Here is an 18912-nt window from a genome sequence, read left to right as displayed (position 1 = left end):
GAAGGGAACAAATGATTATACTAAGGTTTTTTTTATTATTATTTTTTGCCCCCATGAACCAATTTTTACCCCCATGGGGGTGATATTCCGTGTGTTGAGAATGCATGATCTAGAAGTATCATCATTTTGGAAATGAACTGTTATTTGTACTTTTCCTTACAAATTGAAAATGGGACAAAGACAAGACTATCAATAAATGAATGCTGAGAAAATAGTCTTCTGACACAGTGGCCAGCAGCAACTGGAAGAGTGCAGAGAGTACTTTTCTCATATTTCTTGGCTTGTATGGAGGTTTTCTCTTTGAACCATCTCTTGATCATTTGGGGAAAGAAAGGGAAACACCAGGAGTAGCAGTGTGATAAATGCCACTCTCTAAAAGAAAAGAACTACAGTTCACAAGATGCTTTTGCAGTGATGTGCAGAGGAAGAAGACTAGGTGATACTGAAGAATCTGGGCATGAAATTGTCCATTTTTCCAAGGCTGGTAAACTCTTAACAAGTTCAGTTTTTCAAGGTAGCCTTTGATTTACAGCTGAGAATACCATTTAGGTTATCTAGCATACAGGAATGTTCTATTCTCCCAACAGGGTTTGACTCTGTCTGATCAGAAGGAGGGTGGTTGTGTATGAAATGCACCTCAGAAGGAGGAGGAGGAAATGACATGTTCGTGTAAATGAAATACAACTGCAAATTAAAGTGTCACCCTGTTAAAAAAAATCCATTTTTTATTTAATTGGTTACCAAGGAAAAAAATGTCATACAGAAGAGTATATCTCAGAGAAAGTTAAACCCTGAGATGTTCTAAGCAAATGTGGATTCAAGGAGGTTCTTAGGGGGTACGTATAATAAAAGATGGCCTTAATAAAAATATTCTGATGCTACAAAGCGAGGCTCATAAATGTTTATTGTGTTACGTGCCAGGGGTCCAGAAGAGATGAACGCATATTACCTTATTTGTTTTTCACTGTCTCTTTCTATCCAGTCAGCTGTATAGTAGCTGCCTCTTCCCTGGAGGAAGCCTGTTTTTGAGATGTCCTGTTAGGAAGAAAGTGATAAAGGAGGAGATTCTTTGTCTGAAAGAGTGCTGCTTACTATCAGGATGGCCAGGGACTGAAATGCTACTGGCTTTTCTGTATTAATGGTGTCTTCCCATTTTTATTTTTCTTTTCCCACATTTTTATGAAATTTCACCTGTCTCTTTTAGATGTCGAGCCTACCAGACCATGTATGTACAGTACCTGCCACGTTGTTGGCACTAAGTAAATGTTAAGTAACAATGGGAGGGACTGATGGATGGGATTATATTTCCACATTAAGTTGTTCCCTGACAAACATACCTGGTTTTTCTGTGAGACAAAGACTTGCCAGGTGGGACTCATTAACTTTCTTCAGCCATAGTCTAGTTTTTCCTCTTCTCTCCCCACTACTAATCCCAGTATTGTTTTATGTTTTGCAGTGGAAACGTTGATAAATAATATAATGTGCTGTCTTTGACTTCTTCCTCATCAGGGGCAGTGATCGGTGATGGACAGTCTGCCGTGGCCAGTAACATTGCCAATACTACCTACCGGCTCCAGTGGTGGGACTTCACTAAGTTTGACCTCCCTGAAATCAGTAATGGTAAGTCAATATCAAATGGGGTATCAGTGGAAGGGTTATATTTGCTGGTGAGCCAGAACTCAAAAATTCATGGAGCACTGGGTTTTTCATCATCCTATTGAGCAGTTGTTGTCTACATGCCATTTCTGCACCTCTTCTGTGACTTTCATTTCAGGTCCATTAACCAAACATCAACCATACCATACACTTAAGTCCGTTAAGATCTGGATTAATCGAGTTTAATTAACATCACTTAGTCTTTCCTAAAGGGTCACAAGGTTTAGCTCTTGGATCCTACACTCCCTTTTCTTTTTCTTCTTTTCAGTTCCACCTAAACTTTAGGTTTTAGCCGGTGAACTACTAGTCCACAAACTCTTCAGAGCAGAGGAGTCTTTGGTTTTGTGTCTACTTCAGTACCTTACATTGTTTGCTACTGAGAGTGGGTGCGAGACATGTTTGCTGAATTGCTTAATTGAGAGTTACAAGCTGGGCATGGTGGCTCACGCCTGTAATCCCAGCACTTTGGGAGGCCGAAGCAGGCAGATCACTTGAGGTCAGGAGTTCAAGACCAGCCTGGCCAACATGGTAAAACCCTGTCTCTACTAAAAATACAAAAATTAACTAGGCATGGTGTCATGCGCCTGTAATCCCATTATAGGCTTAGTTGTTCATATCTGAAGCCGACATTTTTCTATCTTGTCTGTAAGATATTATAAGACTTTGCCAGTTGCCTTAAAATAATTAAGATATTCTCTGTCTGTGGCATTTCCTGATATGCCAGTCTTCGTATCTTTATTCATCTCAATGGTATGGTTGATATCTGATTTACAACATGACTGTTTCAGTTTCCTTGCTTCTAGTGAAGTCTGCAGTCCACATCCCAGTTGTTCTTTTGGAATCACAACATTTTAAACCTCTCATTTCACCTTCTACCTCGTGAAGGGCTCTCTCTTGCACATTTCTGAGAGAGATGGTTCAACCTCTGCTTGACTGCTACTGATGATAGACTGCACTGACAAGGTGGCCTGACCATCACTGCTACATTTGTGTTAAAATCTCTTTCGGCCAGGTGTAGCAGCTCATACCTGTAATCTCAGCACTTTAGGAGGCCGAGTTGGGAGGATCGCGTGATCCCAGGAGTTCAAGCCCAACCTGGCCAACATGATAAAACCTCGTCTCTACTAAAAATACAAAAATTAGCTGAGTGTGGTGGCACACACCTGTTTTTCCAGCTACTCAGGTGGCTGAGGCACAAGAATTGCTCGAACCTGTGTGGCAGAGGTTGCAGTGAGCCAAGATCACATCACTGCACTCCAGTCTGGGTCACAGAGTGGCACCCTGTCTCCAAAAAAAAAAAAAAACACACACACACAAACACAATTAATTGGGCATGGTGGCATATGCCTGTAGTCCCAGCTACTTGGGAGGCTGAGGTGGGAGGATCACCTGAGCCCAGGAGGTCGAGGCTGCTATGAGCCAAGATCACACCACTGCACTCCAGCCTTGGGCAACAGAGCAAGACCCTATCTCCAAAACAAAAAAAAGTTCTTTTTTTGCACCGAGCCACCATTTCCCTTGTCACTTTCTCCCATTGGTCCTAGTTCTGTCTCTGAACCTCCATAGTATAAATCTCATGATGCTTCTTTCAAGTGACAGTTCTCTGACTATTTAAACTAAGCTGCCATTTTCCATTAAATCTTTGTTGAAAGGTCAAACCTCCTTAGATTCCTTTCACTGATTTCCAAATCCTTGACAGTTCTGCTCATCTTTCCTTTTAACTTTCAGTGGAGGGGGGCAGAAAAGAATAAAAAACTCTAGATGCGAGCTGTCAAATACATATTACAGTGGTGCTTCAGACACTATTAGCTTACCCTGTGGCTTCAGCACTTTTTTCAGAAGCCACTCTTGAATTTTCAGTCAGTTAAAATTTCTTGATAATTGCTAATAAACCAAGACTCAACCTTCCTGTACTTTTACAGCTTGATCTTTTTTTTTTCTGAAACGGAGTCTCGCCCTGTCACCGGGCTGGAGTGCAGTGGCGCAATCTCGGCTCACTGCAGCCTCCACCCGCCTTCCCTGGGTTCAAGCGATGCTCCTGCCTCAGCCCCCTGAGTAGCTGGGACTACAGGCACGCGCCACCACGCCCAGCTAATTTTTGTATTTTTAGTAGAGACGGGGTTTCGCCATGTTGGCCGGGCTGGTCTTGAACTCCTGACCTCAGGTGATCCACCCACCTCGGCCTCCCAAAATGCTGGGGTTACAGGCTTGAGCCACCATGCCTGGCCCAGCTTATCTTTTGATAACCAAAACAGATTTGTATTTGTTTCTGTTCAATTTTTTCTGTCAACGGTAGTTTCTTTTTCCTGCCTCTCATCATCTATTTGAACTTTGTTTTAATCCTTCTTTCTCAATATTCCATTGTCTACTAGTTCAATAAGCATGCTTTTCTGTGTTCTTTCAGATTGTTAGCAAAAAGTAGTGAATCAGGCAGGGCATTGCACCAAGCCTTGTGGTACATTACGGTGGACTTCCTCTGTGTTGATTTTAGTTTATGAATTAGCACTCTGGGCTTGGTTGTTCATATCTAAAGCTGACATTTTTCTGTCTTGTCTGTATGATATTATAAGACTTTGCCAGTTGCCTTAAAATAATTAAGATATTCTCTGTCTGTGGCATTTCCTGATATGCCAGTCTTGGTATCTTTATTGGACAAGGAAAATCAGTTTAATTTTTCCATGTCCTGTCTCAGTGAAACTTCAGCAGCAATCATCCATTTCTAAGTGCTTATAGGCCACATGTCCAGTAATTCATTCTTTAACTCTGCTGGGAATCAACCACAATCCACCTTTTCCCTTATTGAAAATGAAATTTGCTTCTTCATTTCTAGCTTTCTGGACCATAATTTATTTAAAGTTGGCCATAATTTAAAGTTATTTTGTTTTGTTATTTTGTCACTTTGTTTGTCATCTGAAATTGATATTACTGTTCAAAAATTTAAAAAATGTAAAAGATTAATACAGTAAGAAGCCCCCCAATCCTACCACTCCTCCTCATATGTAACCACTGTTAGCAGTTCCTTGTATATATTTTCCAAAAAAAAAAATTTTTTTTTTTTTTTTTTTTTTTTTGAGATGGAGTCCCGCTCTTTTCCCAGGCTGTGCAGTGGCGCTGTCTTGGCTCACTGCAACCTTCGCCTCCTGGGTTCACGCCATTCTCCTGCCTCAGCCTCCTGAGTAGCTGGGACTACAGGTGCCCACCACCACGCCTGGCTAATTTTTTGTATTTTTCATAGAGACGGGGTTTCACCGTGTTAGCCAGGATGGTCTCGATCTCCTGCCCTTGTGATCTGCCCGCCTCGCCCTCCCAAAGTGCTGGGATTACAGGCGTGAGCCACTGCACCCAGACATCTTTTCAAAAATATTATATGTATATAGAAGCAAATACAAATTTATGTTTTTCTGCCTTTTATTTAACCCAAATGGTAGCATGCTGTATGTACTTGTCTGTACTTTCTGCACTTTTTCTTTACAGTATAGCTCAGTGTTCTTTTCACGTCAGTATATAAAGAGCTTATTTATTCTTTTTTATGACTACCTAGTATTCCATTGTATGAATGTACCATAATTTTCTAACTAGTCTACTATTAAAGGACCTTTAAGTCATTTTCAATATTTTACTCTACAAACTGTGCTGCAGTTTATCGTTTTGCACATGTGCAGGTATATCTCTAGGATACATTTCTAGAAATGGAATTGCAGGGGGGAAGAGTGTGCATTGTAATGTTGCTAGTTATTGCCATACCACACTCTATACAGCTCGTGCCAAATTATTATTCCACTTGGAGTTCATGAGAGTGCCTGATTTCATAAACTCTTGCTGATAGAATGTGCTATCAAATTTTTGGATATTTGCAAATCTGATATGTAAAAAAAAAAAAAAGTAGTATGTAGGTATTTTACATTTGTATTTTTCATGTTACAAACAAGGTTGCATGCCTCTTCATATGAACAGCCATTTGTGTTCCCTTCTCTTGATCTGTCCATGTGCTTTACCAATTTTTCTGTTGTGTCACTGGTCTTTTCCTTAGCGATTTTACAGGAGTTCTTTATAAATCAGAAAATTAACTTATAATAGGAGTTTCCTACTTATCATTCAAGTTTTGACTTTGCTGAAGGTTATTTTTGTCATAGAACTTATTTTAAGGAGTCAAAATTATACAACTTTCCTTTTATGGTTCCTTGGTTTTGTGTCATCATTAGGGAGATCATTTAGAACTTTTAGATTTTAGTTTTTTAATAGTTAAGTCTTTGATTCACTAGGAAATTTAGTCCCAAATATTCAAAGTATGATCCAATTTCCCCCCCATATGGCTACTCACTTGTCCCAACTAATTAATAATCCATTTGTCTCTATTGATTTGGGATGTTATCTTCATCATAATATTAATTTCTTTTCTCTATTTAGATATATTTCTGGACTCTCTGTTCTGTTCTAGTGATGTGTCTGATTATTCATTTGAAAGTTCCACATGAGTTTAATCTTTGAGGATTTATGTTTTATTTACTTTTATTTCACTTACTTTTATTTTTAGAGGGTCTTGCTCTGTTGCCCAGGCTGGAGTACAGTGGCGCAATCATATCTCATTGTAACCTCAAACTCCTGAGCTCAAATGATCCTCCTTCCTTAGCCTTCTGAGTAACTCGGCCTACAGGCGCATGCCACCATGTCTGGCTGATTTTTTAATTCTTTTTATAGAGATGAGGTCTTGCTGTGTTGCCCAGGCTGGTCGAGCTCCTGACCTCAAGTGATTATCCTGCCTTGGCCTCCTGTAGTACTGGGATTACAGGTGTGAGCCCAGCCTGATTCTGTGTTTTACTGATGAGTTCAGCAACCCCCAAGTTGATTTATGTGAATTGCATTTAACCTTTTCCTGGAGTTAGGCTAAAGATCTTGCCACCTGCTTCTCTCACTTGAGATTTGAGATTAGTGTTTAGAAGTTTATGAATAAGGCCTCATGCATAAATAATTTTGAAATTGCTTTCCTGAAAAAAGTGACGCTTTAGATTCACTATGATTTTTAAGAGTAAACTCTTACTGGGTGAATGGAATTGGTCACTAGGCTGTCCTGTCAGAATAGGCCTTAAGAAACCCGGCAGATGAGTGGTGTGGGGCAGGCCATACCACAGGGGATATAGTGCCTTCAGGGAGTGTTTATGGGTCATCTGGAGCTCTGTACAGGCCTTATTCTGAAATCTGAGGGGCTCAGAGATAGCCAAGAGGAAATTTTTCTGCTGATTTAACCCCCCTTGGGTTTTCTAAATTGGTATCTAATGCATTTGCAAAAGCATTGCAACTGCTAATCGCTCCCATGGCCTCATCTGGCCAGCCAGCAACAGGCTACAAATCGATCTTTGTACAAGGTGTTTGTTTATAATTTATGGAGCTGATAGGAAGGCAGAGCCATCTGCTCCTCCAGGCATCAGTATTTCTAACCCCTCCCCTTCCCTGCTAGGGCATTTTCACTTGGAAATGATTTCTAATTGGGAGGAGATTACATTGCAGAGTCTGGAACATGGCTTCCTGCTGTCTCCTGCATTGTTTTTTCTCCCTCTGGAGCTGCCCCCTGAAGTTCTTGAGCAGTTTTGATTTGAAAATCCTTTCTTTCCTAATCTTTATTTCCATCCTTCACAGCCCAGCTAACTACCCCATCATTTTTTCCAATATGTGTTTTGCCTTTAAGTGAAAGCCAGTTGTTGGAGATACATCTCCAGGACTAAGGATTATTTGACGAGGCAGCATTTCTCAAGTGTAGTCCAAGTCCAGCAACATCAGAGACACCTGGGAATTTGTTAGAAATGCAAATTCTCAGGCCCCATCCCAGCATTCTGTGTTTTAATACGCCCTCCTGGTGATTTTGGTACATGTTAAAGTTTGTGTACCGCTGGGGTCACACAGGGTATGGAGCACCACAAAGACTTCTAGTGGTGTGTAAGCTGCTGGTGTCTTTGGCTATATTTCACTTCTCCCTTTTCTCTCTACCTTATATTATTGTTGAATCCAAAAAGGATGAGTTAGTTGTCGTTTGTCATTAGTACATTACTTTCCTGTGGCCTAAGTAAACAAGTAATTGAGATCCAAGAAATCTCTTCCTGTATGAATTAACTCATCAAAATCTCAGCCTTACAAGAGGAAACTTCACAAGTGAATGGAAGCAGTGACACTTATTGTAACTGAACATTTCCTTTTCCACATGTGAAATTAATAGACGACAAGCAGCAAATGTGAGAATGAAATTGTAAACAGAGCCCAGCGCGATGGAGCTACCAAATCACTCTATGCCTACCACATCCCATTAGGGTAGAAGTGAAACCCCGGATCATGAGCTGCAAAATTTCTGAAACTGAATATGCTACCAGAGAAGCTGTTAAAATTTTCAGCATTCTCTTTTCGTTTGTCCTTTGCATATCTCTGTGAGCTCATTGCAGTAGCCAGGAAGAGTTGTGAAGCTGGGTGGAGTCAGGGAAGAGGGCAGAATTTGGGAGACAGCTATTGATTTGGAATCATCATCATATACTACAAACGCAAGCACAGTGGCCTGGATTTGAGGCTGACAAAATGCTTTTTGTCCATATGCCCAGTTTTTAAGGGGTTTTAGAGCCAAGCTTTCCAGAAGAAGGAAAACCTTACTTGTACTCTCCTCTGTACCCCTTGTCTCCCTAAGCAGTTAAATGCTTTTTTTATGTATTGGTGATGAGTTTTGAGGGTTACTATAGCCTTCTAGATGTTTGACCAAAATGAATGTTAACACACATGAGCTAGATCTATGTAACAGCAAGACAGGAAAGTCTACTTTGATAACATACCCAACAGACATTTTCGAGACATTAAATGTGGATAAAATGGTAACTGTTCAAAGCTGTCTTAAAGCCGATAGAGTCCCATTTCCTTTCCTATTTAAGTTCTTTTGGTTCTGTATCCCCAGCTGGATTCATGTGTTGACCCAGAAAAGGAGAGGGATATTGCCATGTTTTTCTTGTTTGTTTGTTTTGGTTTGGTTTTTTTTTTTTTTTTTTTTTTTTTAAGCAAAGGGCTTGGGACCCTGAGTAATAAGTAGCAGACGTCCCAGTGCTAACTAGATAAATCTAGCCTTACAGGCTAGACCAGATGGTGAGTTGGGAGTTGAGCAGTAGAAAGGCCTAATGGTGATAGCAGTGAGTATTTGGATGTCATTATTTTATTAGTTAGCAAACAGAACCATCCTTGTGGTCCCTCTTCGGTTTTATGCGTAATGGTGCTGTAGGTGTTAGCCCCTGAGTTGGCACAGTGGTCTTATCAATGTGTTCTGATGCCTTTTTTGATATACACTGTCATCTCATTAGCAATACACAGGGAAAGGAGAACAAATAGAGTTTTACAAATCACTCTAAGTGTCAGATCGCATAAGCCTGGGGGCCTCTGAAAGAGCAATTCCTTGTTTTGGTAATTTCCTAGGGAAACTTGCCCTTGACGTTTTTTTTTTGTTTTTTTTTGTTTTTTTTTTTTGGATTACTGCAGTAGATCACCTGGACTCTGGGGAGGGCAGCTGAGCTTGGCTTTTAAAAAATTACAACAATGCCTCTGACAGTGGACATCTCCTTCAAATAAGAGAAACAGTAAAAAGTTTCTTTGCTTGAGGTATATCTAAATGGGACAAAGCCCTGATGAGCTTGGTCTGTTTGAATGTGTTATGCTGTTCTGCCTGGGCCCATGATGTGGGCACTCTTGTTCTATGCTCACATCAAGGGTAAGCCACTTCCTCCTGGCAGGGAATCGCACAGTGGGACTCAGAGAGGGATTCAAATGAAAACTGAAACAAGGCCTATAGGCACAGTGCCAGTTAACATCTCATTGGTCCTGTCATGTGGAGTGGATGCTCCTTACCAACAGACATTCCTCCACCCTCAGATCTTGCCACCTTACCAGGCTGAGCCTGCTGCCTGCCTGACCCTGCAGTTTGTTCTCAGGAACTACTAAGTGCAGACTAGGGCTGCCATGGACATTGGCATACAGCATAGTGGGAAATGAGCCCTGGCCATCCAGCCACAGCTGGGCATTATTGTTTTTCCTCTCTTGGTAGAGTTAGAGATTAGTATTAACAAAGAGCTGTTCCAGAAAACTGGTCTCTAGATGTTCCAGTTCTCTTTCTCTTAAATGAGAAAGCAAAATACAAATTTGTGAAATGGCTTTCTTCTCCAAGGTCACATAACAGGTGTTGAATAGGATTCCTGCCTCAAGAAGGCTCTACCTGTATCACCTTTTTCTTGGAACCAATGGGTTTGCATTTTCATTTACCTTAGTTTTGATCTCTGGGACAATAACAGCTGTTAAACGGCTCTCTAGGAATAATTTTTAATAACTTCTTCCTTATCTAATCTCTCAAGTGATATTTCCTAAATGTGAACTAAGACTCAGCAGGTGGTTGTGGTGGTGTTGACTATCCTGTAGTTTCCTGCTAAGGTGAGAGAAGAGACATACTTTTCTTGCCTCCTGTGTTTTGTTCATTTGACATTTTAGTTTGAATGAGAAGGTATTCTTTAGCATTTCTAGACAAGGTGCAGGCCCTTAGGAAGTCCCTAAAGTTTCTTGGCCCCAGAATTTTTACAGTATCAACTCCAAAGTTTCTTATCCTCTTTTCTTTCTTTGTCTGATGCAGCCTCCGTGAATGTACTGGTGCAGAACTGCAAGATCTACAATGATGCCAGCTGTGATATTTCTGCAGATGGCCAGCTCCTGGCAGCTTTCATCCCCAGCAGCCAGAGGGGCTTTCCCGATGAAGGCATCCTGGCAGTATACTCCCTGGCCCCCCATAACCTGGGTGAAATGCTCTACACCAAGCGATTTGGTAAGGGATAGGAAGCCCAACCTAATGACAGAGGGACACTGGTGCCTTGGCATGGTCATTGCTAGGTGAGGCATGGCTTGGGTGGGAGTAACGGTCACATACTGCCCCTACCTTCACTGGGGCACAGGCCAGAGAAAGATTGCTTTGCAGGAGTGCTGGCTGGTAACATTGCAGAAGCATCTCAGGATTAGAGTCCTACCGCATGCCCCTGTTACAATGGCCCGGAATAAGGGAGGAGGTGGTCGCGGCACACAAATGCACTGCAAGACAGTTTGGCATTGTGTATTTAAAACCTCTCAAAATGTGTCAGCTCAACGGCCGGGCGCGGTGGCTCAAGCCTGTAATCCCAGCACTTTGGGAGGCCGAGACGGGCGGATCACGAGGTCAGGAGATCGAGACCATCCTGGCTAACACGGTGAAACCCCGTCTCTACTAAAAAATACAAAAAACTAGCCGGGCGAGGTGGTGGCGCCTGTAGTCCCAGCTACTCGGGAGGCTGAGGCAGGAGAATGGCGGGAACCCGGGAGGCGGAGCTTGCAGTGAGCTGAGATCCGGCCACTGCACTCCAGCCTGGGTGACAGAGCAAGACTCTGTCTCAAAAAAAAAAAAAAAAAAAAAAAAATGTGTCAGCTCTTTGGCAATCCAGCTTTTAACGAAATAATCAGAAAACTATACAAAGATTTACATACAAGGGTGTTCACAGCAGTGTTACCATACAGAAAAATGCCAAATTGTTGCCTTGAGACTGTTTTTTTGTTGTTGTTTTTTGCGGGGGGAGGGGGTGGTGGGTGTTTTGTTTCGCTGGTGTCACCTTGAGTCAAATTTTAGTGTTTTTTGTTTTTTGTTTTATTTTTTTTAAGAGTTGACTGAACAAATGATGGTGCAGTGATGGAATTGCTCCACTGGCCCTTAAAATGCTCTTACAGAACAGTGTTCATAATGTATTAAATGAAAAAAGTGGGTTTCAAAATAGTAATATCAGGATGTTAACAATTTTTAAAAATGTTGATAATAATGGTTAGTATTTATTAAGTACTTTCTTTTTGTTTGTTTGTTTGTTTTTTGAGACAGAGTTTTGCTCTTGTTGCCCAGGCTGGAGTGCAATGACGTGATCTCAGCTCACCACAACCTCCACCTCCCGGGTTCAAGCGATTCTCCTGCCTCAGCCTCCCGAGTAGCTGGGATTACAGGCATGTGCAACCATGCCTGGCTAATTTTGTATTTTTAGTAGAGACGGGGTTTCTCCATGTTGGTCAGGCTGGTCTCGAACTCCCTACCTCAGGTGATCCCCCCGCCTCGGCCTCCCAGAGTGCTGAGATTACAGGCGTGAGCCACTGCGTCCAGCCTTATTAGGCTTTCTATATGTCAAACACTATATTCAGTATGTATATGCCTTCTCATCATACTCCTCACTACAGTCCTATGAGATAACACCAGGATGAGCAAGTGAATATGAAGATTGGAGAAAAAGAGAAGAGTAAGAGTGAAAGTTGTTTCCTTGGAATGGCCAGAAGTCTAGGAAATATCTCTCTGTTCTGTTGGCCCTCAGGTCCCAATGCCATTTCGGTGAGCCTGTCCCCAATGGGCAGATATGTAATGGTGGGCTTGGCCTCACGAAGGATCCTCCTGCACCCCTCCACAGAGCACATGGTGGCCCAGGTCTTCAGGCTGCAACAGGCGCATGGTGGAGAGACCTCCATGAGGGTGAGTGCTATTGCTTGTGCTTTCACTGTATGGCATCTCCCCTAGGCTTGGAAGGGTAATGAGGGACAGTGGTGTAACCTCCCAGCCAGGACCAGAGCTATCATGCAGTCATAAGGAGTAAGGAAGGGCCCCAGTCAAGCCCATCCATGATCTGCAGGCTTCATTTGTGGAACCCCTGGACTATCAAAGGCCCTTCCTCACACCCTAGAACATGTGCTGCATTCCCCAGAGGCCTGCAAGTATCTTCAGATAAACTGAATACTTCCTTACTTGTACATGAAACTTTTAATCTGGAGATGCATAAAGGACCCAATGAACTGCTTTTTTTTTAAAGCTTTGTGTGTGTGTGTGTGTGTGAGGAAACAAGCTGTAAAAAGTAATAGTATGCCATGAAATTTTTTTTTCTGTGAGTTATAATTATGATGGACGATGAAGACTTTAGGCAGCTGCTTTATTCTTAATCATCCCATTCATTTCACCAGTAGAGAAAAGGTCCTGTCTAGGACCCTGTCTTGTCTGAGGTGTGTCTTTCTTATATTGCCATAAAAGCCTTCTGGGCATCCTGTGTTTGGTGGCCTTTTGGCCTCAGCCAGACTAATGTGCCTGAGTGAGCGTCCCACATCCCATAGGTGCTCATTTAGCCAGGGTTTTGTCAAGGGGATTCAAGCATTTGAACAGTTCTCTAATTAGATAGTATTTAAGCTTTGTCTGAAGCTAAGAACCTGTGAATTTCCCAGTACTTTGTGCAGTCTGTACCATTTATAGTTGGATGTACTTGTTGGTCCATTTTTTGTCTTTAGCTGTGTAGTGTATATGTTTAATCCACCCAATTTGGTTCAGTGTAAGCTCCTTAGAGGGATATCCCTCAGGGGCCTTCATTTAGTGCTGTGCATGTAGATGGTTGTTGAGTGTCTGGAATGGGAAACATTTCTTTCTTTTTTTTTTTTTTTTTTTTTTTTTTTGGCGGAGTCTCGCTCTGTCGCCCAGACTGGAGTGCAGTGGCGCAATCTCGGCTCACTGCAAGCTCTGCCTCCCGGGTTCACGCCATTCTCCTGCCTCAGCCTCCCGAGTAGCTGGGACTACAGGCGCCCGCCACCTCGCCCGGCTAGTTTTTTGTATTTTTAGTAGAGACGGGGTTTCACCATGTTAGCCAGGATGGTCTCGATCTCCTGACCTCGTGATCCGCCCGTCTTGGCCTCCCAAAGTGCTGGGATTACAGGCTTGAGCCACCGCGCCCGGCCGAAACATTTGTTTTAAAGAAAAAACTAGAGAGCGCACCCATTATATACAAAGTGATAGAAAGTGGGTGGCCTGGTTGTGGTCCTTTCTTCTCCAGCCTCTTCTCCCTCCTGTCTCCTACAGATACCCTCTGTCCAACTACACTGAACCACTTTCCAAGCTTCTTGAATTTGGCAAAGTGCCTTCTTGCCAGGGTACCTTTACTTGGAATGCCCTCCTGTCCCCTATCTCCAGCTACCTGGAAGCTTTTCACCTTCCGTGGCATCTTTCTTAGTCGAATTGACTTAGTTCCTTGTGCTATCATTGTACCCCTTACACACTGTCATGGCAGTACTTGTCACACTAAACTGCAGTTATTTGTTTCATGTCACTCTCTTCTCCTGGACTGTGAGCTCCTTGAGAATAGAGACTGTGTCTGTTTTATCTTTATGAAGTCCAAGAACTTCATGGGGAACCTGACACTTAGTAGAAAGTGAATGAATGAAAGAGAATCTCAAAAAAAAAAAGAAAAAAGTATCCTCTTTACAATTTCTAGGTGGTAACTAGCAGAACCAGTGATGGATGACATAAAATCATGTCCCCACCAAGCTTCTGAAAGGAAAATAAGTCATTCTCTGCTCTTGATATCACAATGACAAGAAAGTTCTGATCTTGAATTTGATATGGCTGGAAATATTTGACATTGGGTGAATAGGAGATGTCATTGTGGGATATTCATCAAGCCTATTTTCTTATCTAGATATTTGAGGATGGAAGTTGAGTTTTCATTTAAATATTCTTCTGACCGGGCACAGTGGCTCACACCTGTAATCCCAGCACTTTGGGAGGCCGAGGTGGGTGAATCACCTGAGGTCGGGAGTTTGAGACCAGCCTGACCAACATGGAGAAACTCCGTCTCTACTAAAAATATAAAATTAGCCAAGTGTGGTGGCACATGCCTGTAATCTCAGCTACTCAGGAGGCTGAGGCAGGAGAATTGCTTAAGCCCAGGAGGCGGAGGTTGCGGTGAGCCGACATGGTGCCATTGTCCTTCAGCCTGGGCAACAAAAGAGTGAAACTCCATCTCAAAAAAATAAATAAATGAATAAAAATAAATAAATATTCTTCTTTTGCTTCTCTTAAACAGACTTGGCTGGTAAAAGCACCTGGTCTCTGCTTTTCACCACCTGGAATCCCAGTCCCAACAGCTGCCCTTCTAACCCTTGCAGCCTAATTGTGGAATAATTGTTTATAATCATTAATAGACAGGATCTGATTTGGGTAGCTCTGACAGACCTCTCTAGCCTGTTTCATAAGCCAGGGCTCTTGCCCAACTCCTGCACACAGCCTGCCAGTCCTCCGTGCTAGCACAGTTCCACTTTTCCATTGTAGCCAGAAACATATGGCTGAAGACAGTTACAAAGCAGAAGCCAAGGTGGTGGGATCTGTTGTCACATAGGGGACTGGCAGCTCAGGGAATGTGGCTAGAGAACTCTGCTGAGGAGATGTGGTCATCCAGTCAGTCCCTGGCTGTCCTGCCAAGGGGCTCAAGGCAGCTAGCCAGCAGCTGCATGCGTGGTGACTAGAGCTACTGCCAGGCTGCCCAGTGAGCCTTTTTTGTTTCTCAGTAGGTACCATCTGCCACCAAGCACTAAGAAAGGGAGCTGAAGTACTTAGAAAGTTCCCATTTGGGAAGTGTTCCTGTCACCCAAGAGACAGGATCAAGGCATCTCAACAAGGTTTAGGTCAATCTGGTGTCCACCCAGTCTGACTTTAAAGCCCCATGCTACGGAAAGACTTCTGGTTTTCCAGGTCTTGGTTGCCCCTTACATCCAAAGGCACCAGATCACTCAGCAAATGTCCCTGAATTCAGTGATTAGTGGAAGGGAAGACACCAGCTTTTTTGGATAGCTGTGCTGTATCACCATTTAAGCGGGAAGTGAATTTTTATCTGAGAACAGGGAGCAAGGGTTTAATGGGACAGTACAGCATCTCCCTCTTTGCACAGGTTAGTATAGGTGGTGTCTCCATCTCTAATGTCAAGCTCTGGCCATAAAGGAATGCTTTAGTGGGTAATGGGCCTGTCCTAGAGCTTTGCTACTCAGAATTCCCCTTCTCTCTGGTGTTACTTCTTGGAATTCACTGTGGTAATGTTCAGAGAGGCAAATGTGTTGGGCCAACAGACATTCCCAGGAGAACATCCTCCAGAGCATTGATTTATTTTAAGATGGCACTAAGTGACATCTCTCCCCAAGAGATGGTCTCTGACACAATCCCATATGAAAACTCTTCTGAAAATGAATTGCTAATTGCTATTAGCCTTGATGCACTTACTCTAAGCAGTTCTTCAGACCTCTGGATCAGTGCTTCCCAAACTGTGGTTCTTGGACAACTTACATTAGAACTAAATGGGTCCTTATTAAAATACAGATCCGTGTCAGACCTAAATTCAGAATAAGAATGGCAGCCAGAGGGACCCAGGATTAGTATTTTTAAAGCAAGCTTTCCTTCCTTCATTTTAGGTGTCTGCCCTCAGCCTCCTCAGCAAGGCAGAGTCAATCTCAGTTCTACTTGCCATTGTGGTTTTGTGCGTGGTGCTTTGATTCTTTGCTAATTATGTTGCAGGCACAGTGGTGTTTGTCTTCTATTTCCTACCAAACTCAGCTTTTTGGCTGTGTGTGCCTCACCTCCCATCTTTTCTCGGCTGTTGCTGCTTTCCAGGTTTCTCCCTTGAATAGCTGTATGTGCTGGAGTCTTTTCTTTATGTTGAATCATTTTAATTTTTGTCCTTATTTCTAGGATCTAGGGTCCTTTTGATCTTTCCCTTCTCTTTTTACCGTGTTAGTCTTCCCAATTTTAGTGATGGGTAAGTCAGAAAAGTAAGACTGGGCACATATTTTCTCTCTCCCTTCCCACTGTCCATTTGCGATTCCTCCAGACTGGATATGCTACTCTCTATGACTCAGAGTCTTATTTTCTGTCTGATTCCCTTCTACTTGAGCCAGAGAGGGCTTTTTGTTAATTTTTGTTTTGTTTTTAGGTTAAGCTTTTAGAGACTGCTGAGCTGAAGTTTTGCTGAATTCTCAAAACACTTAAACTGCCTGTGTTCCTTCTTGGCTTTCATTTTCTAATTGGAACCAGGCACAATATTGTATAGAGAACTGCAATTAATTTTTTAAAATAGTGGCAACTTGCACAGTATAATAACTTTGGTTGTAACCAAGTGAAAGCATAATAACAAAAATACAAAATTACTAATGAAACCGGAAAGAGTCATATACCACATTGTTCCTCTAGTCTGTATCTCAGTAAATGCTGTGTTACTTAGGAATAGGGTCAGAAGTCTGCAACTGGGCAGGGAGGTTCAGGGACATGAGGGCGAAGCTAGGTCATCTTGAGCTAGAAAGCAAGAATAAGGATTAGTGTTTTCAGCACTGGAATTAACATGGAGCACCCCCACCTCCCAATAAGTGGGGATTGTAGGCACGTAAGTGGTTTAGTAAGAAGTGAAAAAGATCCTCATTGCCTAATTAATTGCTGCAGATCCTAGAGGCACTAGGAACTTGAATCTCACCAGGAATAGTTTGCTTTTCTCTTGGGTCATTTTATTGGCAGAAGGGATGACTAAGGACACCTTCATTTGACTTGGGTTGAGGAGGAAGCTCTGGGATAGAATGCAGTTTAGCTCCCCTCTCTCCATCGAACAGTATTGTGGTCTTTAAGGGAAAGCTTCCAATACCTAAGGGTCAATTTTATTGAAAGCTTTTTCTTTGTGGCTGTGTGGTAAAACCATAGCCAAGGGTTGAGTGAGTGTTACCTAGACAAATCAATAGTTCGTAGGACACATTGAAAAGAAAGTATCCATCTCTCTCCCTCTCCTCCTCTTCCCCTCTCCATTCCCCTTCTTCTTTCTTCCTTTCTTGACCTAAGAGTTTTGCTGGTCAATAGTGGACTATCCCTTTATACCCCTTCTCCCTCTAGAGTGCTAGCAATATGCCTCCCCTTCACCCTAAACAGGTCCCAGGCAGCAGGGAAGGAAAGCAGATTTGTTACTTTTTTTTTTTTTTGAGACGGAGTTTCCCTCTGTTTCCCAGGTAGGAGTGCAGTGGCACAACCTTGGCTCAGTGCAACCTCTGCCACCTGGGTTCAAGTGATTTTCCTGCCTCAGCCTCCCAGTTAGCTGGGTCTACAGGCACCTGCCACCACTCCCGGCTAATTTGTGTATTTTTAGTAGAGACAGGGTTTCACCATGTTGGCCAGGCTGGTCTCAAACTCCTGACCTCAGGTGATCCGCCCCCCTCTGCCTCCCAAAGTGCTGGGATTACAGGCGTGAGCCACCGTGTGTGGCCTTTTACCATTTTTTATAGACCTACAGCCCACCCAAATCTGATTGCACCGCAGTTCTGTGTGTACCCCCAGGGGACCACATCAGCATCTTGGGAACTTATTAGAAATGCAGATTCTTAGCCCCACTTGAGATCTGCTGAGTTAGAAACTCTGGGGGCGAGGCCCAGCCATGTATGTTTTAACAAGCCTTCCAGATGACTCTGTGCGCTAAGAAGGAACGACGGGCTGTAGGGTGATTCCATCACCTCACCTGTCAATGTATCTTGATCCTTTCCCCTTTTGTTCTTGCTCTATCTCTTACTATCTCTGAAAATAAACGTTAGGTTGCTTGCTTTCTTTTATACCATTGGGTAGCCATCCTTACAGAGACTAATGATGGCTGCTGCTGCTGCTGCTGATGGTTATCATTATTATTATAAGTTCATTAAAATGAACCATAGAAAAAACTTGGGATCCAGACTTCTCCAATTAGTGGTAACTATAGTTGGGGCTTAGATCCTGGGTCAGGATGAGTGCCCAGTGCTGTCAGCACTGACCAGAATTTATTTAACTTCACAAATATAGGCTCTTTTGACTTGTCCCAGCTTTATTCTTCAATCTACAAACTTTATTATCACTCTCTCCTTCCCTGCCCTTGAATTGAACTTATAATATAGACCTAATCATCTGTACTTACCTATATTCTACAAGTTTGATTTCCAAAAGTGGCCTAGAATTCTAGTTCAATCCAGAGTATTCTCTAGAAATCTAAGGAAACTGAGCCTTTTCTTAATCTTGTCTGGACTTGGGGGTGGCAAATACCAAAAATAATGATATTTTATTTTTGTATGCTGGAAGGGTACTATTTCTTCAAGGGGAGATTGGGATAAAAGAGAGATGTCTTTGTTGTCAAAAATGATTTACTCCTTCCTAAGATTTTGTCCTCATTAATTTTCTTAAAGCTGCCTGTCAGTTGATTAAAAGCCTCTTCCGCTGCAATTATCTTAAAGTTGACTTCTGCGATGTGGCACAAAGCATCTATCCTCAAAAAGTTATTTTCTTCAGAACATTGTAGGAAAGGGGGGAGGGATATAGGAGAAGTAAGAAGTGTCTCTGCGATTTGTCAGAGAAGGGAGGGGGGCAAGATAAAAAATTAAAAATAACACTAGAACTGCAGTCAAAGC

General features: G+C 42.6%; 1 protein-coding gene across 9 annotated transcripts in view; it reads left to right on the top strand.

Annotated features, from left to right (window-relative positions):
* AMBRA1 (autophagy and beclin 1 regulator 1) overlaps nucleotides 1–18912 on the top strand; it is a 201678-nt gene that overhangs the window by 152103 nt on the left and 30663 nt on the right. For all 9 annotated transcript variants that reach the window (XM_030918157.1, XM_010371070.2, XM_030918156.1 and 6 more), the window contains 3 exons: nucleotides 1510–1620; nucleotides 10292–10480; nucleotides 12030–12184. In XM_030918157.1, the coding sequence (XP_030774017.1) occupies nucleotides 1510–1620; nucleotides 10292–10480; nucleotides 12030–12184 (455 nt within the window). The remainder of the gene's footprint in view (nucleotides 1–1509; nucleotides 1621–10291; nucleotides 10481–12029; nucleotides 12185–18912) is intronic.

This window comes from Rhinopithecus roxellana, chromosome 15 (assembly GCF_007565055.1).
Source record: "Rhinopithecus roxellana isolate Shanxi Qingling chromosome 15, ASM756505v1, whole genome shotgun sequence".
Taxonomy (NCBI): Eukaryota; Metazoa; Chordata; class Mammalia; order Primates; family Cercopithecidae; genus Rhinopithecus; species Rhinopithecus roxellana.
Note: the sequence above shows the minus strand (reverse complement) of the source record. Positions and strands in the feature narration are given on the sequence as shown.